The sequence below is a fragment of the Lolium perenne genome, chromosome 3 (genome assembly GCF_019359855.2).
Source record: "Lolium perenne isolate Kyuss_39 chromosome 3, Kyuss_2.0, whole genome shotgun sequence".
Lineage (NCBI taxonomy): Eukaryota > Viridiplantae > Streptophyta > Magnoliopsida > Poales > Poaceae > Lolium > Lolium perenne.
The window spans coordinates 172480135-172502122 of record NC_067246.2 but is presented as its reverse complement, the minus strand read 5'-3'; the positions used below and the strand labels follow the sequence as shown (position 1 = coordinate 172502122).

General features: G+C 42.4%; 2 protein-coding genes and 1 long non-coding RNA gene across 7 annotated transcripts; 2 read left to right on the top strand and 1 right to left on the bottom strand.

The window, feature by feature from the left end:
• Positions 1-6723: 6723 nt before the first annotated feature.
• Positions 6724-11998, top strand: LOC127318361 (uncharacterized). 5 transcript variants are annotated; one of them, XM_051348844.2, is made up of 15 exons: positions 6727-7622; positions 8078-8204; positions 8295-8496; positions 9031-9117; positions 9192-9251; positions 9374-9460; positions 9842-9913; positions 10056-10111; positions 10188-10273; positions 10689-10779; positions 10858-11015; positions 11098-11189; positions 11373-11453; positions 11529-11602; positions 11696-11995. In XM_051348844.2, the coding sequence occupies exons 1-15, from the start codon at positions 7019-7021 to the stop codon at positions 11769-11771; spliced, it is 1953 nt and encodes a 650-aa protein (XP_051204804.1). In that variant the 5' UTR covers positions 6727-7018; the 3' UTR covers positions 11772-11995. The 5 variants fall into 5 exon arrangements, 3 of the variants coding, with proteins under 3 accessions (XP_051204802.1, XP_051204803.1, XP_051204804.1); XR_007861788.2 differs by lacking the exon at positions 11696-11995 and having other exon boundaries at positions 6725-7622; positions 11098-11184; positions 11529-11608; XM_051348842.2 differs by having other exon boundaries at positions 6725-7622; positions 11529-11997.
• A 499-nt stretch (positions 11999-12497) lies between these two features.
• LOC127318362 (uncharacterized) lies at positions 12498-15932 on the bottom strand. The gene is made up of 11 exons (XM_051348845.2): positions 15773-15932; positions 15576-15641; positions 15394-15461; positions 15163-15196; positions 14982-15051; positions 14775-14832; positions 13671-13799; positions 13468-13559; positions 13204-13288; positions 12961-13036; positions 12498-12881 (listed from the first exon to the last, which is right to left on the bottom strand). Exons 1-11 carry the CDS (start codon positions 15777-15779, stop codon positions 12820-12822), a joined length of 747 nt encoding a protein of 248 aa, XP_051204805.1. The 5' UTR covers positions 15780-15932; the 3' UTR covers positions 12498-12819.
• Positions 15933-16733: 801 nt separating this feature from the next.
• On the top strand, positions 16734-20860 carry LOC127318364 (uncharacterized). Its single transcript, XR_007861791.1, has 3 exons — positions 16734-17035; positions 18201-18258; positions 19685-20860. It is a non-coding gene; the product is annotated as an uncharacterized lncRNA (long non-coding RNA).
• Positions 20861-21988: the final 1128 nt, after the last annotated feature.

The following is a 21988-nucleotide window of genomic DNA, read 5'->3' as shown; positions in this document are numbered from 1 at the left end:
GGTAGGGGCCATTGTGGTGGTGGCACAAGAGGGAGAAGTCGCCTTATGAGGAAGGTCTTCTTGATGTGCCCTCTCCAACCTTGGAGTGGTAGACACCGAAAGATGGTGTTTGTCGTCTTCGTGTCGAGGCTCTCGTCGTCGTGCTTCATCACCATGTCTTGATGAGTGTCTTCAAAGATCCTTGGGGGATGTTGGTCGATGGCGATCATGAAGTGGCTTGTGGCGGCGAAGCTCATGTGGTGACATATGTCGATGTAGACCATGAGGTGGTAGTGGTCGACGACTATCATGAGATGGTGTGAGTCGATGACGGTCCTTGCCATGCCTAGATGATGGCTCATGCGACTTGGCATATTGCTTGGGGCGCCTTGTGGAGCTTGTAGAAGAGTGTCGATGACGATCATGTTGGGGACGCCCTTGAAGCTCCAGATGATGTCCTTGATGTCGATAATCTTGTGCATAAGCACTCTCATGGTGGCGCCTTGTGGAGCTCGGAGAAGTGTGTCGATGGCGATCATGTTGGGGACGCTCTTGATGCTTCATATGATGGTGCCATCTTGGAGGTCCTCTATCTTCATTTGTAGCTCCATTGGCGACGTAGGTGTACTTGGGAGCATCGTCTTTGCTCATCGTGGAGCGTAGGTGAGGCTCCGCCATGGTGTCGATGTCGTACTCGTGGTGTTGCTCCACCATGTCGTCGATGTCGTACTCGTGGCGTTGCTCCACCATGTCGTCCATGAGTGGTGAGCCATTGTCGATGTAGAGCTCGTCGATGTCGTCCTCAAGGTGGTGCTCCACCATGTCGTCCATGCTTGAGGAGCCATTGTCGATGTAGAGCTCCTCGATGTCGGTCATGTCGGTGATGCTCGTGGAGCCATAGTCGGTGTCGAGCTCCACATGTTCCTCCACATCCGCGGTGCTTGAAGAGGTATCCTCCTCGAAGTGCTCCGTGTACTCCTCCGTATCTTCTTCATCGCTATATATGTTAGCACGACAAGATCTATATGGTGTATGTTAGTGGAAGAACACTACCTCGCAACCTTACCGTGGTATGACAAGATTGGGGCGATCCAACAAACCGAGAGTTAGAACAATTGTATCGGGCACTCACACAAAGACACACGCAAAAGCTAGCAAATATGGTGTTAGGTGGGTATGGTGGAAATCCAAAAGACAAAATCCAAGATCAAGTATGTTGTTAAAAGTGGGTGAGGTCCAAAAATCCAAATGTCAATGTGAAGATCACTATAAACACGGAAAAGTTGTGGAACGCACACACGAGATAAGCGGGGTTAGTGCAACCAAAAGTGAGCGGAAAAGTGTATGTAAAGGTGCTCGGTGTCACACTAACACAAGGAGAGCCAAAGCTTTGGTTGCAAATGAAGAGACAACAAGATTCACACGCGGCCTCTCTTCTCTTCTCTCGTTTGCTTAAAAGCTTAGGACTCTTTTGTATACGGTGGCACTTGCACTCTTTTGTATCTATGGTGGCACTTTCACACTTTTGTATGTATGCATGTATGATGCTACTTGCACTCCTTTTGTGTTTTTGGGGCTTTTTGACGCACTATGTTAGCGTTAGCCTCGCTTTTGCTATCTTGCCACACGAGTGTTTGCTTGTATGCTTTACTCCACACGACACACACACCTCACAATCGGGGCCACGTGCAATGTCTCGCAACACTAAACAAGCAATGCTCAATGGGATAGATCGCAAAAGGAAGAGGATTACAAGGGAAAACTGCAAGTTATACCTGCGATGATGGTGGTGGTGGTGGTGGTGGTGGCCGAAATCGAGCTCGGAGGAGGGCGCGGAGCTGCGCCCGGTCTGGATCCGGTTGGACCGGGTTTTGGACCGGCTGATCCGGTTGGCGCCCGGTTGACCGGGTGCTGGGCCGGCTGGTCCGGTCTGGGGTCTGGTTGACCGGGTTTCTCAACCGGGTTTCACGATTTCTCTCTCCTGTTCTTCCCCAAACCAAAACCAAAAGAACAAATCGACGGGAAACGAAGGAATTGGAGGCTAAAAGTTGGGGAAATAGTAGATCAAGCACAACAACACCGAATCCACGGACCAAAACCACTCAAAACGCAACTAAATCACAGATCGGTCAAGAGGCACTTTGGGGCTATTTTTGGGGATTTTGTGGAAAATTTTCTAGAAACGAAATCGGGTGGGTGGAGGGTCAAAATCGCGGTAACCAAGAGCTGCTGATACCATATGATGTGGTCTAAGACCCCGTTTGTGACCCGATCTTGCGGTTGACCCGAAATCCAAAGAGGGAAGAGAGGGAGAGCGCCAAGAACACGATGAACACGAAGAACACGAGGAACTCACGCACGCACACCAACCCGATACAATCGATACTTACCCCCGTGGCTCGATGGACCACGCCAATAGAATCAACCCGGAAGAGACGCGCGGTAGAATTCCGAGCGGAGAGATTGGTGAGGGAGATGAATCTAGGAGTGGGAGAGAGAGTGGGTAGCACTAGAATCTCACACACCAAATCCAATCATCCAACAAGGGTAGCCTTGATACAAAGGGGATGAAACCCTAGGGAGACAAAGCTCAAATCCATGTCTAAGCCTAAATCTTGTCTAAGGGGTAAAGGAGGGGTCCAGGCTACTTATATAGGCATACATGGCTAGCAAGGCGAAAAGGTACGCAAGTGGATAACTTAGGCAGTTTGGTGAGTCATTCTCGTCAAATCCGGTTTGGGGCCGGTCGGACCGGGCCTGTGACCGGGTGGTCCGGTCCTGGGTCCGGTCGACCGGGCGCCAACCGGAAACCTCGCAAGTTTCCGTCCGGTTGCCTTCCGGTACGATGCAGGGAAATCCGGTTGGGCGCCCAGTTGACCGGGCCTGGGACCGGACGGTCCGGTTGTGGGGCCGGTCCAACCGGGTCCTGGGCCGGCCAGCCTTCTTCTCTTCTTTCCTTCTTCTTCTTCTTCTTCTCTCTTCCTTGCACCATGGGAGTTCCTTCTCTCTTGGTCCTTGTTGATGTCGGCACCTATAGACACAATGATGATAGGCATGAGGTAGCATACCATTCAAGTTGGTGTTGAGGTCGACCATAGAGAGGAAAGGGTTCACCTTGACATATATGGCGGGGGTTTGTGTTGTTGGTCCACTTGGGGGACTCCTTGGCCATGGTGTAGCGTCGACGATAGGCGGGGCTGCACTTGACGGTCTTGAGGTGGAGGTGTCCGAAAGCCACCCCGCATCAATAGCCCCCCATGATATATGGCTGTTGGGGGTTACCAGGCCGGATTATCCGCCCCCCAGCATGAAATATCCGGCTAAAAATACGGGGGCAGTATAGGGGTTCACGCCCAAAAGTTATTAGCAGCTTTTTGGGGGCCGGATTATCCGCCCACCACTTGGCCGGATAATCCGCTCCCCTGAAAACTGGCAGAGACAGCAAAACGAGAATGAGCATAACTTGAGCATCCGGACTCTTATGGACAACTCCTACAAATATAACTCAATGCAAACATTAGTGCATAGGGATTTTCATCAATTACCAAAACCACACATGGGGACTCCATGCACTTTCATTGATTGACAAAAAAGGCAAGTATCTTGCAAAATCACGGATAAAAAAATACAAGAGACCTCAAGTTCCTTGTACAGGGAGGGTGATATTCGAGACCCATCAGCCAATAGCGTCCCTCAAAGTTATAAAAAGATAAAATGAAATGGAAGGGGTCAAAAGGAAGGCAATTATCCCGCAATATCAAGGGTAAAAATGATAAACATATCATATGTTTATTGTTTAGTGAGGCGTACATTTGGGACTCATCAGCTAACGATGTCCCTCAACGTTTACAAGGTGGGACGGGAACGAAAGATTAAGTCAAGTAGCCTACAATCACGGGTAAAAAATAATTGAAGAAAAGAAACGTCTATTGTTTAGAGGGGCTGAAATTGGGGATCCATTTGCCAGCAGCTTCCTCAACATTAACAAGACGGCAGGGGGTCGAAGAAAAAATGAAGTAGACAGAAATCAGGGGTAAAAATAAATCTAAGAAAGGAAACGTTTATTGTGCAGAGAGGAAGACATCAGGGACCAAACAACCAGCAACATAAATGGATAAATCGGGGAATGTCAACCAGGTTGAAACAGAGGGCAACCAAAAAATAGGGCCAGAGCCGCTGCCATCTGGGCCCCACGGTCCGCCGGGGCGCCGATTTGCGTTGACTTGGCCGGCGATCATGCGCGAAGTTTTTGCCGAATCCGTGGCGCTAGATGACCTTAGAAATGATAAAAATAAAGTTTTAAGATCTACCATGAAAAGAGCAAAAATCATCGGGGATAGATCATCATCGACCACGATCGGAGCCCAACTTCATCGCCTATGGAAACTTTCTTTTGTAGTGTATTTTGTATACATTTGGTCAAAGTTTATAGAGTTTTACTTTGACTAGAACTGATATGAATCCTAATTTAGGAAATATGGAGTATTGACTACAATGACACGTTCCCACCGGTCGTGGTTGTCAAGCCCACAACAATTCATCTTTTCCTACTATCAATTGTCGTGTCTTCTTGTGGTCTATTTGTTAAGATGGTGTCAAAATGATTTTATTCATGGCATTCTTCAAGATCATGACGAAACCTTCGGGTTTTGAAGATTCCCTTCACCACGATCATGTCTTCGCGATTGGTAAAACTATCCATGGCCTCAAATATGCATTAGGGCTTTGTTTGCTTGCCTCAGTTCCAAATTGTTGGAATGGTTGTTGATAATGAGTTGGTATTTTTGTGTTTGTGTGTATTGATGACTTAATTATCATCAACTCGTCTAACTCGTCCATTGGTGATTTATTTGGTGTGCCTCAATTATGCTTTTTTGTTAAGGACCTCGGTCAAATCCATTTATTTCTTGGCATCGAGGTGACCTAGAGGCACGTGATGCCTCAACGCAAGTATATTAGGGATTTTCTTTAGGACACAAACATGCAATCTCTTAGACCAATGACTACATCGTTTTCCAGCTTCAAAAATTTATCCAAGAGTGTTGGAGTTCCCTTTTCCTCGACAGATGTCACCATGTATAGAAGCATAATTGGGGCCTTACAATATTAAATTATCATAAGTGTGCTAATATATGCAGGCTCCAATGGATGTGCATTGGGGGAGCAGTGAAGAGAATACTGCGATTTTAATGGATGGACTTCGTATACACAAGCACATATCAATGTTTCTTATAGCTTTGTATAGAGCAAATTGGTGTCATGGATTGCTCTTAAGAAGCTTAAGTACCGAATAAGAGTAAGATTCCGTTCGTTCTCCAAAATATGGGGGTTGTTCATTCCATAGCACCCTCGTTATGGTGTGATAATCTTGGAGCAACCTACCTTGATGCTAATCTGGTGTCTCACGCAAGACTAAGCACATAGAATTGATTTTCTTTTTGCGTGAGTAAGAGTTGCGTAGAAAGGCTTAGAGATTCGGCTCATAAAAAGTCATGCTCAACATAAATATATTTTCAATAAAGTTGATTTGTTCGGTAGGTTAGGGTGCTTCTCAACCTAGTTCATGTTAAGCATGAGATTGACTGGGGGAGGTTGAGAGTTACATATTCATCGTGTATAGTTTTTTATATGATCATGTATAACACTTATGCTCATAAATAAAAGGTGTTGTAGGATTTCAATTATTCTCCCAAAAAAAGTTATAATCAGGAACATGTGGAGTAAATTGTATGTCTGTGCAATTTCCCAAAACACTTTTCTCAAGACAAATTGATGGGTTGAAGAACAATCTCAGCCATTGACGACAAAACATACGGTTTTGCATCTAGGCCATGGACAGCTCGGCCCAAAATTTCCAAGCATGGGGTCTAAAAATGTTGGCCCGTTAGCCAGGTTGGGCCTAGGTAGTGCAAATAAATAATTGTGCGAGGAGGCTTGGTCTGGCTAAGATTTCGGGCTTTTTGGTCGGGCTAGGCCTAGGCTTGTTTCTTTTTTGCCTTGGATTTTCTTTGTCCGAGCCCAATGCCTAGGTATTTGCTGCACGGCTCACTCGACCATGGGACCTATACATCGACCAGGTCGGTGGCTACCGGTCACCGCACACCCCCTAGTCGGGTTTGGGCCTGGCCCATTTTTTCTGTTTCGCGTGTAGTAGTTCAGTTTTCCATTTTGGTTTCCTTTTTCTTTTCTTTTTTTGGTTCCTTTTTCTGTTTTTCTTTTTTGTTTTCGGTTTTGTTTATAGTTTTTCAGATTCAAAAACATTAATTTTTAAAAATTGTTCAAATTGAGAAAATATTTAAATTAAAAATGTTCAAATTCGAAAATCGTTCGACTTTGAGAACCGTTCAAATCTGAAGACCGTTCAAATTTGAAAAACCGTTCAAAAGTGAAAAATGTTAAAATTTAAAATATATTCATATTTAAAACATTTTAAAAAATAACAAAATTCAAATTTAAAAATGTTAAAATTTAAATATGTTCAAATTCGAAAAACGTTCGAAGTTTGAAAATTTTAAATTTCAGAAAAAACTAATATTTAAAATTCCAGATTTTAAAAAATCGGATCGAAAAAGAATCAGCTTTTAAAAAACGTAAAAAGAAAAATATAACAGAAAAAAGATAAAGAAAAATAGGAGGAACGTTGGGCCGGCCAACAACCCGTCTGGGGGGTGTGCGGCGCCTGGTCCGTGCCGGGTCGGCATACAGCACCCGCCTGGACCACGGCCTTGTTGTGACCGTTTGTTGCTGCCTTGTCGGAAAACGCGACCAAGCAGCGGCCAGTGCGGCAGTGTCTTCTCGCCCTCGCCCTCGGCGACCACCGTCTCTGCCGCTACCACAGAGCCTCCTACTCTTCTTTTCCGTGCGGAAGATCGGTGCATTTCTCGATCTCACCACCCGCCGGTCGCCGGCGCCGCCTCTGCGCCTCCCAATTTTCCCAAACCCTAGAGCCAAATCCCCCACACAGCCGGGTTTGCTGGTAGGCAGGAGAGGCGAATCGAGCCCCCCTGCCGCTGCCCGGCATGTCGCCACGCGCGTACGCATGAGCTCGTCCATGGACGAGATCAACCTGTTGGGGCAGGCGCAGCGGCAGCAGCAGCACCACATGTCCGTCCGCGGCATCGGCGAGGAGATCGACCTCGAGATCGACCAGTGCTGTGAGGATCCCTCTTTCTCCGACGCAGCGCTCGTGGCCGTCCCCTCCCCGCAAGACCCCGTCGTCCCCGCCGACGACCACAAGGGCTTCCTCATCCCGTGCTCGCAGTCGCAGCCTGCCGCGGTGGACGGCCAACCGCAGCCCACGCCGCCGCAAAGGGAGGAACACCAAGGCACACTCAGGCTGCTGCCGCATACCAAGAAGAAGAAGAAGGTGGTGAAGAAATGGCGGGAAGAGTGGGCGGACACCTACAAGTGGGCGTATGTGGCCGTGCACGACAACACCAGCAGAATCTTCTGCACTGTCTGCAAGGAGTTCGGCCGGAAACATCGCCGGAACCCCTATGGGAACGAGGGGAGCAGGAACATGCAGATGAGTGCCCTCGAAGAGCACAACAATAGCTTGCTGCATAAGGAGGCGCTCCGACTACAGTCTGCGTCCAAGGAGAAGGTGCAGAGTCCTGAGATAGAGAGGCCGGTCTATGTCAAAGGTTGGTCATCATGTCTGAGCTCCTGCGATTAAGCTATGGGTTTGCTTGTTGGGTGTTTGTAGGAATTAGGAGTGTGTACTGGTTTATTAATTAGGTATTCAGGCAAGTCTCTTCACTTCCTGTGTAAATAGTTTAAATTGACTTGTGGGAAATACATAACTTGATTTTTTTAGTATGTCATAATGTTCTTACTTTTGAAATTCGTTGCTTTGATGATCCCATGCCACCAGTACGCAGTGGGAACTTGGAAGTGCTTCTGTCTTCAGTAGTATAAGAAAATGAACATAGTCTAAGCAAATGATAGGATGAAGGGCCATCAAACAGTTTGTAACTATAAATGCTTAAATGTCAGAACCTTTTCAATGCGCTCCATCTTCTATCAAATTGGAACAAATTAATAATATACCTATTTTAAATTTCAAGGTTTTATCTGAATTGTGCATCTCCCATTTCAGCTTTGTCAAAAACAGCAGCTTCAATACTTGAGTCTGTCTCAAACAAGGATCCTCATGAAGCTGAATTTATACAGTCTATCCAGGAGGTGGTTCATTCTATCGAACCAGTTTTGGTGAAGAACTCCCAGTAACTCTCTCTTTCTCTCCTCCTCCCCTTCTTGAGGGACAGTATGCCTAAGCCTCAATTGTAACATGATTCCTGATGGTCTTTTTTCAGATATGTTCAGATATTGGAGCGTTTATTAGAACCTGAGAGATGTTTTGTGTTTAGAGTGCCATGGATTGATGACAGAGGCGAATCACATGTCAATCGAGGTTTTCGTGTGCAGTTCAGTCAGGCTTTAGGTCCATGCAGAGGTGGTCTTCGCTTCCATCCTTCCATGAACTTAAGTGTGGCAAAGTTTCTAGCTTTTGAGCAGGTATTAGCGTACTTGTCCTGAATGCATTTTGCATGTAAATGAACTTGCTGCTAAAATATGAATTTCATTCTTGTACCATCTGTGATCATAATACACTAAATAACCAAACTTGTTTTCCGTTTGATTAATAGCTGTAATGCATAGAGTTACTTCTCAAGTAATGGAATACACATGAACTTGAGCTTCTACGAATACTGTTATGTTGTTTTCCCTTATTCCATACAGGCTTCTAAAGCTAATGGTATGATTAGAGCAGTCTTATTTTCTGTGCAAAATGAGGGTATTTGTGTGGATGTGCATGGGTGGGATGCTTTTTTGCACTCAGTTGGTATACATGTCTATTAGTGTGCCAATGGAGCCAAGTTTTATAAAAAAAATGTTTGCAGTGCTATTTTATGATTTTATCATGTCTGAATTCATTGGATTGTGGTAGTGAAGAGTGACCACTTAACCAAGAGGTTGTTCTCAATGGATGTCAAAATTAAAGCCTATTAGAGACTCACTATAGCATTTGAGTTATTTGTCTTTATGCAGACTTTGAAAAATGCCCTGTCACTATATAAACTTGGAGGTGCTGCTGGAGGGAGTGATTTTGATCCAAAGGGTAAAAGTGAAAGTGAGGTACTTGTGTTGTATTTTATTTCCTTCATGCAATAGTATTTTGCTTCACGTAATAAGAATTTGGTCAATGCCAGGTAATGCGTTTTTGTCAAAGTTTTATGGATGAGCTGTACAGATATTTGGGCCCTGATCAGGTACTTTACAATCAGAGATTATGTCTTTTCTGTATAGACTGAGTTTTTTGTTTTGTAATGAATTAAATGGTGGTCAAAACTATAATTTAAACCAGGAATTTATGCTTCAGTTTCTGTCTTAGGATCTCCCTGCTGAAGATGTTGGTGTTGGTCCTAGGGAAATGGGCTACCTATTTGGACAGTACAGACGCCTTTCTGGCCATTTTCAGGTACACCACACATGTTACCCAAAATAATGCTTGTGATCCTCTTTAGGAGTCCTTTACTTCGAGTACTCTGGCTATTATTGCTATTAGACTAAGAAGTAAAGACTTGCCTTCTCTGTTTAGAATATTCGAACATTATGTTAAAATTCGTTCAGTTTTGTTTTAGCAAGAATCTGTTTCATGTGCACCTCTAGTTGTATTACAGAATAGTGTTCCTTGATATTTAATTAAAACTTTGTACGCCTGTTCTGATGCTGAACTTGTCACTTGGTTCCACTATTTCGTTTTGTTTACTATTGTTCTTGTTTCTACTTTTACATGTTAGGTTCATGAATCTTTGCAGCTTTCTTGTAAATTTAAGTATTCACTCCTGTCCTTATGCAGGGAAATTTTACAGGCCCTAAAATCTTCTGGTCTGGTTCTAGTTTCCGTACGGAAGCTACTGGATATGGGCTGGTAAAGTGGTATCTTAACTTCTCTTTCGAGAAGCAATTAGTCTAAATCTTTTCATGTGGCAGTTCTTTCACAAAGTAATACTTTTGCCGCATGTGTTGGTCATTTTTTCCTGTTGAAAAAAGTGTTGCAAAATTGTATGTAGGTATTTTGTGCACGTGTTGTACTTGCTGATATGAACAAGGAGCTCAAAGGATTAAGGTTTTTGACAGATATACATATTTGGTTTTGTGTTGTATTTTATCCATTCATCGGCATCATAATATGCATGGTGCAGATGTGCGATAAGTGGCTCTGGAAAGATAGCAATGCATGTCTTGGAAAAGCTTTTGTCGTGTGAAGCTATCCCTGTTACAGTCTCAGGTATACAAATTTAGCTTGGATTATTTGGAAAATAAAAACAATGTGATGGGGTACAACTATTGGCATGGGCAAAATCAATAGTCTTCTATTATGAAACAAGCCGATCGCGGCATGCGGAGGCACATAGAATCTCGTGAATTGAATACTGCTACTCATACAAATTTAGACTAGTTGATATCTGATTTCGAAGGTCCTTATGATTGTATACTTATAATGGGGCTCATAGTTGTACACTCTTCCCGAAAATGCTTTCGCCCCGCTTTATATAGAAAGCAACCACATCCATACAAGGTTCAAGTGCAAAATAAGAGAAAGAGAGTGCACTCTTTTCTCCATCAAAATCTTTTGTGGTACTTGTACAGTAGCTATATCAATTCTAACCAGTGAAACCTGATGGACACCTCCAATGTTGCAGATTCAAAAGGCTATCTATTAGATGGAGACGGGTTTGATTATGTGAAATATTCACTTATAAGGAACATTAAGGCTCAGCAAAAGAGCCTCAAGTGGGTACTTGCCTTTCCCTTATTTTTAGTTTGTAATTATTGAGCTTTTGAGATACCATTTTCCATTTAACCGTACAGGGAGTATTTGAAAACATTTCCACGTGCCAAGTACATCGATGATGCAAAACCATGGGGTGAGCAGTGTGATGTTGCATTCCCTTGTGCATCACAAAATGAGATTGACCAAGGGGAGGCTCTTGCAATAGTCACCTCTGGTTGCCGTGTTCTTATAGAATGTATGCACTCTTGAACTGTGCCCTCTTGGTTCCCGTCTAATTATATAACTCCTACTGATATTATTATTCGTGCCAACTGCAGGTTCAAATATGCCATGCACTGCTCAAGCAGTTGATATACTAAGAAAGGCAAAAGTTCATGTCGCTCCAGCAAAGGCAACTGCTGCTGGTGGGGTAATTCACCGTCTGAATTCTTTCCATTTTCCGAAACCAAATAATTCAACTTCCAAGTATGGTTGCTGTACTTTCTAACTGGGAAGCTAACCTAGACTTCACACAAACAACTTTAATGAAAATCACATAAAAGATGAGACCACTTTAATGTTGTTATTTTTGTTTCTCTTGAATAACAAACAGGTAGCAGTCGGAGAACTCGAACTTAATTCTGAGTTCAGTTTGATGCAGTGGTCGGTGGAAGATTTTGAGAACAAAATACAGGTATGATCTGCTCCTGCCCGTTGGGTCATACAATGTTACTACAGACCTGCTTAGCTTCTTTTTTGTTTTAAACAGGACGCAGTAAAGCAAACATATGACAGATCAATGAAAGCTGCTCAAGATTATGGCATCATGAAAGAGAACCCAGAGTTAGTTTCCTTGTGCATTTATGTGGATATCTTCTTCCAATGCTTCCACTTGGCTTCACTCCCAGAATCTGATCTATCTCTTGCTGTCTGCAGGTCATTAGTGCATGGTGCAAATATATCTGCATTCCTCAACATTGCACAAGCCATGACTGATCAAGGATGTGTCTAGCTAAGCGTTTGGTTCTGTCAAGAAATAGAATTACACGTTGATAGGGTTTTGCTTGAAACTGGTTGTTGCAGTCATCTATCATGAGGATTCTTAGCCTCACAAATCGATATATCTTTGGGCCTTATAGGAAAGAAGATCTGTTCTAGATATAGAAGGGCCTTCCTTCTGGACATGCTGTTTCTGCTCCCGGGAGCACATGCACCTGGTTTTTATAATTAAATTTCAACATATTATATAATGTCAAAAAAATCCGATAAAAAATGTTACGGATACATCTTGATGTTCTATGTGTTTGCAAAGTCGTTTCACGAAAAATCGATACTTTTTGTGTCATGTGTAAAAAAGTTAAAATTTGGTGCTAAATATAAGCTCTTCACAAGACGTTTTCCTTGTCATTTTTACACAGGACACCAAACCTACCGGTTTCGCGCGAAACTTGGCATACACATATGGATTGTTGACATATACGCGTGAAATTTGTGTTTGTATTTTTTGTGATATTTTAAAATGTTTTTCTCTGTAGCAGGAGCATATGCACCTAAGATCAAAATTGCATTTCCGCTTCTGTTGTAGATCACCAATGTATTGATTCATTATTGCCCATCAGTATAAATTGAAGGGAACAGAAACGATTATTTTATGCTTAGGAGTTGCTCTTATTCTGAAAGGACTGAAAATAATGTATAAGCTTTTTGCAAAAGCTGTAAAATTCACATCAAGGAGCTATTTATCTGAAGCAGGGATCTAGAATTTTGGTTAAAGCGTCAGGCAGACTTGTTTACAGAATAGGATCCTTACATAAGCGATATAACCCTGAACAACACTGATAAATTACATGCCGAAGTACATTATGCAGATGCTTTTTGATAATCCACACCTCAACAAAGATCAGTGCGAGAGCCCATTGCTGCCTTCCGTAGCCTCTTCACGGTATTTTTTCCAGCCAATTGATGTGAAAACAAAATCACGGGCAGCATATATATAACCACTTTGGGCTTTCCCTACAAATAGATTTTCAGAAACATGCCCCGTCTTATGATCTTGAAGCCTAAGCTGATGACTTCCCTGTCTGTTCTGCTAAGAAATGCTCAAGCATGTCCTCCTCGTCATCTGTACCAACATTAGGATGCCGGCTTTGTAAGGTGAATCTCAATATCCGAAGTCCACAAAGAAGTGCTAGGAAGCTTACCTTCAAAATCTTCATCAAATTCGATGTCCTCCTCCTCTTCTTCATCGTCTTCTTCAGCAAGAGTACTTGCTCCTTTCTGAAAAGACAATTCATGTAACGTGAATTCAATGGAAAAAATATACGAAAAACATCTGATGAATTTAAAAAATTGGGTAACAGTACATAGGGATATCACTAAGTATGTTGCCACTAAGGCTAAATGTAACACAGGCAATGGCACACGTCTTATGTAGGATAAAGTACCACTATATGCCTTCCACTTTCAAAATACTGTCTCCCAGTGAGTCTCTTTTCCTTTGGGGCTGTAAGAGCTGAATCTGGCATAAGCCTGCAAAAATAATGAAATTCAAAAGACTATCTGTAACCACATGTCGAAACAATCAACATCTAAATTTAGGAAACATATGCTCTCGAAGGGAAACAAATCATGCTAAGAAGATCCCATTATCCATGAGATCATTGAGAGCAAGGTAATTATAAAAATAGAATAAAAACTTGAATGCTTACTTAGCACGCTGTAGTGCTAATTCAGCTTCAAAACGTTCTCTCCAGGCCATAAAGCTCTCCACAGTAACAGCTTCACCATGGGGTACAATGACCTAACAAGCAGCAAATGTTTCAACCATAAAGTATATGCATCAAAATTATATTAGCTAAAGGGGAACATAACAGCAAATTTCAATAGTTCATGATACAGTAATACAACAAACCTCCTCTGCTGGTTCTTCATTTTCTTCAGATTCCCCATCTCCAGCATTTTGACCATATTTCTCAGTTAACCATTCTTTAGCAGAGTCGAGAAGAGTATAAACCATAGCCATGCCAAGATTCTCAGTTGCCTAAAAGATTGGAAGCTTGAACAGAACATGAGATGACATAGCAGGTAACTGATGATATGCCACACAACCTATAATGCACTCCTAAGATCTGGTGATATTTGAGCACAGTATGTTCAAAAACTGTAATTTCGTGCGGTCCCAATCAAAACTCGAGCTAGTACTGACATATGAGCCAAAATGAGCTTTTAACAATTCCTATAGTACATCTGAGTCAACGTATAGGTTGCTTTAGATATTGAAATGGTGAATAAATTGACACTTTGGACATGAGTTCTAATGAAAATATGTTGCTTCAAACAAAACTAAGTACGCATTAAGAAAGTATATTTCATCATAGATCTAGTAATAACAATGTAGTATTGTTGTAGATGTGTGTATTTTCCTTGCGACTCCCGAGAAGTAAGCCTGGCTCACTTAGTTGGGGCCTTGGGGGAGTGGATGTACAACCCCACCACCTTGACGCGGTTATCCGTTCTGGTTTATACTGCAAGGGTCTCCCTTATAACTTTCCTTCAAAAAAAAAAACTAGCTCTATTAGGTGAGCGCTTTCTTTGTAGTTTGGGGTCTCTATGAGTTTTGTGTGGTATTGCTGGTTGGGGTCGTTGTGAGCCTCCAAAGTGCATTGTGGGTGTTGTCTATGTGGTTAGTTATCCAGCCGTTCACTTTTTCAGTGCAAGTTAGCCAACATCACTGGCTATGTTGTTGGGAGTAGTCCGCAAAAGAGGTTCACCATTTTTTTCCATAAAAACTTGGCTATTCAATTATTCTTTTGCTCTTTGTAACTGACTGATTGAGCTCCTGCTAGTTTTTCGACAAAAAAAATACACTAGTTTTCCAGCCAAATATAATGATATGATATCAGTCCATTCTTATTTGGTTCATTTAAATTATTTAAGTTCAAAGACAGCTAGCTTCATTTTACCGCACTATCAAACGAGACAAGAAAACTGGAGCCAAAACGAAGTACCTACGTACCTCTTGTTCAAGCTTTTCTTTCAAGGATGTAAGGTCTTCTGGTTTAATACCCCTTACACTGCATGATTTTGGTTATAATTCAACAGTAAGTTTTAGAAACACAATAAGCGTACATGTTGCACCAAAAGCAAGAGTATCCATAGACATACACACACACACAATTCCTTGCTTAAAGCCATGTTGGACTATCAAGTTAAATAACTCAACCTTTTGACATTCACAAGTGGAGGCTCGTCCGGGTACTTCTCAGTGTGTGCAAATATCAGAGCCATTTGAACTGCGAACCGGGGCCAGGTTACATGAAATCTGATATGAACCCAGCATTCTGGGATGTATGCAAGCTCGTTTGTGTTTCTATAAAGAATACAATTCTATAAAAGTCGTTTACCTGGCACACGAGCGGCCTCGTCAAAATCATCATCCTGGTCAATATAAAGGCAGGAATAAATCACAGGTTTCATCAAAGGAAATTGCAAAGGCATTCATAAATATGACTAGCATATAGAAATTGTAAGAAGCTCAAAATGTGTGACGCTCAGCGTTGTCACCCAGGCCAGATTCAATAAAGTGCGTTAAATATGTACACCACGGATTGATTCATCTGCAAGACAGGAAATACCTGAGGGGATAGCAGGATCTCGAAGCAGCGGGCCGTGGTGTCGATCCCGCTCTCGCTGGGGTCGATCTCTGCCAAAAAAAAAAATCCCGTAAGCAACAGTGGCTAAATCAGCGAGGAAGAGCAAGGCCGAGCTAGACAGAAGCAAAGGAGCGAGGAATTCGGAAAGGAAAGAAGAGAATAACCCTTGATGTCGTCCATGAGGATGGACTGCAGGGCCTCCAGCTCCATCTCCTGCTCCTGCTCGTAGTCTGAGATGCCATCCACGGATGCAGCATCATATGCGGCAATTACACACAAAATTGCAGTGAGTACCACCATAGAAGGGAAAGTGTATAGAGGAGTCGACGCGAGGAAGAGGCGGGGCTTGGGTTCATCGTACCTGCCATGACCGGCGAATTCTCTGTTCCTTCTTACTCCGCTACTATTCTCCGGGAGGATCCAGTTATCCTACCGGAGAGACTTCGGAGGCGGCGGTGGAGAGGCTGTCGCCGGAAGGGGTGTGGGATGGGAGAGCGAGACGGGCTTGGCAGGGCTAGGAAGGCTCGCTCCGCTCTGGATGGGCTGGATAACGCAATGGGCATGAGCCCATGAGATGAAGAGGCTCAGATCCACATGAGAAAAGTTCTTTCAATATCTTGATGAGAAAATAGGGACTTTTTGGTAGCGGCATCCACAAACCAGACTCGGTGAAGAAAAAATTAGGCTGATTGGATTCTGGCTGTTTCTTGTTAGATATATACTAGTACAAATACCTGTGCGTTGCACCGGGTATAAGTAAGAAATAATTTCTTAATTAAAAAACGACATCATAATACGAATTTTGCTCCAAAATTGATTGACCCGTGTAGAATAATTTTATTTTTCTAGCATATGAACTTGGAGTTGACACAACATCAAATATGTCTCAAAGGCTAACCATAATGTGTAAGTTAATCTAAGTTATGCCAAATCCATAGCAAATTCCTCAGGAATCAATGAATTCGTTTGTCATAGGCAAACTCGCCGTGAGGAGCTTGAGCAAAGCGGCGAGCAGACGTCCCCTAGCGCTTGCGCGCGAGGATGAAACACCAGAGGGCTTCTCCCCTTGCGCCCCATCGCGTGTTGGAGGGCGTCGCCATGCCGCGGATTACTCATGTGATGGAAAATTAACACTTTTCCTAATTTTCAGCTAGCTGAAATCTCAATTCGTCTCAGGTCAGCTCGCTGGCCGTTCATTCGGAACGTTAGCGCGAATCTTGGCACTAGCACCGCTCGCTCGTGGCTCTGGTCGCCTTATGTTTTCGGTCCAGGCTTTATACCGGTTTTTCTGCTCGATCTGGTTTTTTTGTCCATACCCTACTTTCCCCTTCCCATTCATTTCTCTTTTATCTCTGGCAGAGGAGAGAGCTTTTCTCCTACGGTGGTTGGTGATCTCCCCCGGCCAGGACATGGGTACCCCAGCGGGCGGCTGTGAGATCGGTAAAGGCCACCGGAGCGAGGAACCGGGAGGAGCCCGCTTGATCTCGTCCCCGTGTTTCGTCGCTGTAAGTGAGAAGTATGGGTTTGTGTAGATGCCGGGGAGCTGGGTTCCTCCATGCCGGAGCTTCCAGCGAGCGGCCACCATTTCGAGGATGCAGTAGGAGGCTGCGGCGCCGGCGTTTGGGTATCTATTCCTCGTTGTTCTCCTTTTCTGTCTGTCTTGTAGCCTGCTCTATGTGCGCCTTCGCAACGTAGTCTTCTAAATTAGCACTCTGATTTGGTTAGTTCTGGGTATTTTGTGTTGTTCTCACGTGGTTAGGTGGTGCAGGGGAACGCGAATACATTGATTTGCTAGGCTATTCTGGATCGCGTGCACCCGTGCTATTCCCCCCCCCCCAGATTTTCCTAATGTTTTTGGGCCGCCCTTGATTCAAAATGTATACTGGTAGGAGAATTTGTTAATTGTGAACTTAGAGAGTGGCAGCCACGAGAGTTTAGCTGGGGCAATATCGAATTCGAAGATGCTGATAATTTGCCGATGGACATTTGCTCAGCAAAATTGATTCCCCAACTGCAAGTAGTGTATGTTTTGCACACATGCCGGTTTTCAAATATTAATTAGCTAGAAAGAAGGCTAGGAAAATAAAGATCAAATAAGTGAAACTAACCCTTTGTATTTTGCAATACTGGTAGCCATTTTTAACTTTCATTTTCCTGATGACTCTTGTGACTTATAATCAGTAGAACACACGGTGTAACATGGCTCTTGCTTGGTAATGGTTCTGTTTTTTTCCATATGCTTTTGTTTGCCCTGTTTTTACATGTTTTTTTACGAATGGTAGTATGATCCTTTTTTACATTGTTGTTCGATTGGTAGTCAGAGGAGCGTTGTTCATTTTGGTTAGGATTTCTTTAGTGCATATGCATTTCGAGGCTCAAAGCAGGTGTTGCCGTCAAGGGGGTGTCAAAGATGTTTGTTGGCTTCCTTTAATTTGTATTGAAGTTTTAAGTGGTCAGTGGACATTTATGCATGCACATTCTACATGTGTGGTGTTTTAACATATGATACCTGAACAGTATGTGTGGTGTTTTGCACATTCCGTATTAGTGGACGCGGGGTTTAATTTGCTCTGCTATGTGTAGTAGCATGCACCCTGTGAACTGCAAATCAATACCGAATTTGCATGCAATTTTGATGTTCATTGTACTACTGTGTACTCTTCATTTTCTTCCGCAATACAGTAAAGGAACTTTCATTTTCTTCTCACTTTTTGTCATTTTATCATTTAGTTCATAGACTTGTTATCTTCAGATTTTTTATTTGAATACAACATCATGTGACTTTGCAGCAAACCTGCAGCAACAAGTTTGGTCTAGGACGAGAATTGCTGAAGCTCGGGAACCCGGGTAAGTGTCTCTTGGTTCAGGAATTATGAGTTTACTTTTCCTGAAATAATTTTTTTCTCAATCATCAGCAACTATATGTTCAGTTTCTCCTTGAATCTGTCCTTTCTATGTTTGTGGCTCATCTTGGAACTTCCAGTAGGTGCGTGAACAGTTTTGATGTAGTTTATCTCCTATTTTCAGTTTTCTCTCCTCAGTTTGTCCTCATTTTTAAGAGGTAAAACAAGGTTGATGTATAACCCGAAGCTTAATTTGTACATGACAGTGGGCATATACTCATGCAGAAGATTCGTGAACCGGCCAGTTTTGCTTAGTTTTGCATTATTTTATTCCATTTTATTAGCTCATTTTTTTAATTTTGTTTTTATCTTTGCATCTTCAGTTTCCCGTTGATAAAATCAGATATTGATTTGATGCTTGATGCAAATTTACAGTCTTCCTAATTCAGAAAATAGGTTCTCTCATATTCCAGTTGTTTCTATATTCATTTAACTAAGTTTACAATTTCACTTTACATATGTTTAACTTAGCCTATGTAAGTAGAATATTTCACATATGTTACTATTTTAGGAAGCTGAAAATAGGGTCACAGGGATACCTCTGCAACAGCAGTTTTGTTTCTTCAGTTTTTCATCATTTTCTATTCATTATTTCAGACTTCATTATATTTCTTTCTTTTTCTTCAGTTTTTATCTCTTTGTATCTTTTTTCATCTTCTTTCTTCCTTTCTGTTTATTTCCTCATTAATCTCGGTCCTCTAATTTATTTCTTCTCAGTCCTCTTCATAATTCTGAGTGTTTTATTTCCTTATTTCTCAGTTCTCAGTTTCTCATATTATCTCTTAATTGATTCTATGTCTATTTCTTCATTTATCTCATTCTTCTCATTTACAATTTCCGAGTCTCATTTTTTTCTCATATTTGTTTTCTATTTTCTTAGTTATATTTGCTTAGTATCTTGTCTTCTCGGGTTTCCAATTACTTCTTCTCTTCTTTTTCTCAGTCCTCAGTTTCTCATATTTCTTGTCACTCTTTTTCTGTATCTCTTTCCTCAGGTTTTCAGTTACTTCTTCTCTTTTTTGTTCTCAGTCCTCAGTTTCTCCTATTTCTTTGTCACTCTTTTTTTCCGTATCTCTTTGTTCATTTATTTATTTATTCACCTCTCTGTTTCTCTTTCATTTTCTCGGCTCTTCTTCATTCTCATTATTCTCGGTCATCTTTTTGTTTATTTTCTTAGTCTTTATTTTCTCATATTTCTGTGTCCTTCTTTCTTCGGTATCTCTTAACTTTACCATTTGGTTTGCTGGAGATTGATGATGTGATGTGAACTTCATGTGATGTGCTTAGTTTATAAGTTGCTATGAAAAATTAAGTTGTGAAAATCTTGTTTAATCAGGAGTTTCTTCTTTTTGTTTGCTTCATTTATTCAGTGCAGCCGGAGAACTCCCAGATTATGTGGTTAATGTGGTCGATTCTTTCGTCAGAACATATATAATCTCAATGGAGGGCCAGGGCCATGGGAAGCCTGCCTAAGTAGGGCACAAGAAAGTTGTGCGTTCTTTTTCAGTCTCATAGGTTTTTTGCTTTAATTTTGCTCTCAATCGATCTCTAGCTCATTTATTCTTCAATTTTTCTTAAATTTGCAAAGTGAAAATATCCAAAGTATATAGCTAGATGATGGTTAATCCGAAGTAACCAAAAATTAATTTCCACAACTATGTAAAACTACATAAAGTAGTACTACCATAAATTGTGTCTATTCACCATTGTTCTGAGCGAAGATGTTGTAGTAGCTAGGTTTAGAACTGCAGAAACGTCATTCTGTTACGATACTAGTTGCTAGGATTAGAACTGCTGGCATTGTTCACAACAAATAGGCTTCCACTACTTTGCATTTGTCGTTGTTGCGCATGACGATGCGGATGAGCAATGTTGCCGCTGCCCCCTTTCTTCACGTATCTTCCAGGATGAATCCACAATCAATATTTTCTTCAGTTTTGCAAGTCCCTGTAGTCTATATTTAAACTTGCATTTGCTGGTTACTGAACTTTTCTTTTCACTCATTTTTATCGTTCTTTTCAGCCTGTCATGTCATTTCTGTAGTTAGTATTTTCTCAATTTCCTCTGTTTTGCATATTCTCAATTACTAACACTTGACCATTTTTGGTGCAGTCAAAATAGGCATACGAGGGGGAGAGCTAGATATTTCTACTACGTTGATCAAGAGAGAGAGAGAGTGAGAGAGATGCTCTCTCTCTCTGATCCTACATTTTATCTCGTTTTTCTTGTGCACCCCCTGCCGGTGTGCCGGTGTTGGTGTTTGTGCATAAAGAGGAAGAAGAGAGAATGCTGAGATGGGGGCAGTTGGTAGAATGGGCTGGCAACTGCAATGCCTAGGATGTTCTCTTTTTGTAAGGCCAAGAAGTACGTAGTTGCAACAATAGTGTGTAAATTATCCCATGTTTTGACTTTTATTTAGGTAGCATAGAAGGCTTTAGTTTTCGGGAGCTGGCCAGGCGTGATTCGAGAAAACCGAGAAAAACCAGACTGAAGTAATGAACAGTTTTTTTTGGTTTTGCTGTTCAGAATGAAGTAATGAATGGGGACCGTGGAATGAGGAAATTTGGACGAATAGAAGGGAAATCTGACTTGAGACGAATTGCAATTTCAGCTAGATGACAATTAGATAGTCCCAAAATTAATACTAAGTTACCAATATTTATTATAGATCGGAGGAGTATTCAAAATAATTTAAATATGTTTTTCTTTCATGTACTAATTGTTTCACGTGTATGGCAAGCCTTGAGGCATAAACGTGGATCGCCATCCGGCCTACAAATTTGACTTAAAATTGGACAGTTCCAGGATAAGCACCTTTTCCTTTTTCCTCACCAAGTCCTTATGCTAATCGTGCAAACTTTCTTTTAATCAACACATTTTGACAGCAATGGTAGCCATTTTGCGATTGAGAAGAGAAGAGCTCAAGCTCCGCACTGGCCCTTTTTTCTCCGAGCAGGTCTTGTCCCCCGGCCGCCGAGAGCTCCCTCTTCCTCCGCCCTCTCTAAATCTCGGTCGTCCTCGGATGCTCCTTCCTCCGTTCAGATCCCGTCACCGGCCGTTCCTCCGCCCCCTTTAATCTCGGTCGTTCTCAGCTGCTCGTTCCTCCGTTCAGATCCCGTCCACGGCCAGCGAGCGTATAAATCTCCGGCCGTCCTCCCGTGCTGAGCTCTGGTCTCCGTTTCGGGCCGGGCCAAGTTAATTCTTTCCTCATGATTACACATCTTAGACCAAACGTGAATGATGCTGCGGATTGTTGTTCTTGAGGAGGCTTGCTGATTAAATAAAACGCCCGTATATAAACCAGCTGGTCTCGATTTAACTTAGCGAGGTGGTATTATTTTGGATACAAAATATTTTTTCGCTTGTATATTCGTGGCTGTGAATTGGGCCGTCGTCTGGCCAACACCAAGCAAAGCCAGCAACCATCCAGCTCATGCGAGGGTTAGGGGAGAAACGAACGAAATGTTTTTACTTTAGAGTGCAATGTTTTATTTGAGGCCCATGACGGTACATACCAAACTTGGCCCAGATCGGATCAGCGGCAAAGGAAGGACGACGAACGGAAACACAGCGATAGACGAAACGTTATTCACTTAGGGGTGACATAGGTGGGTAATTTTCTTCAATTTTAGTGGTAGTTTGAAGTTGGACGAAAATTTTGGGGAGAAACCTTC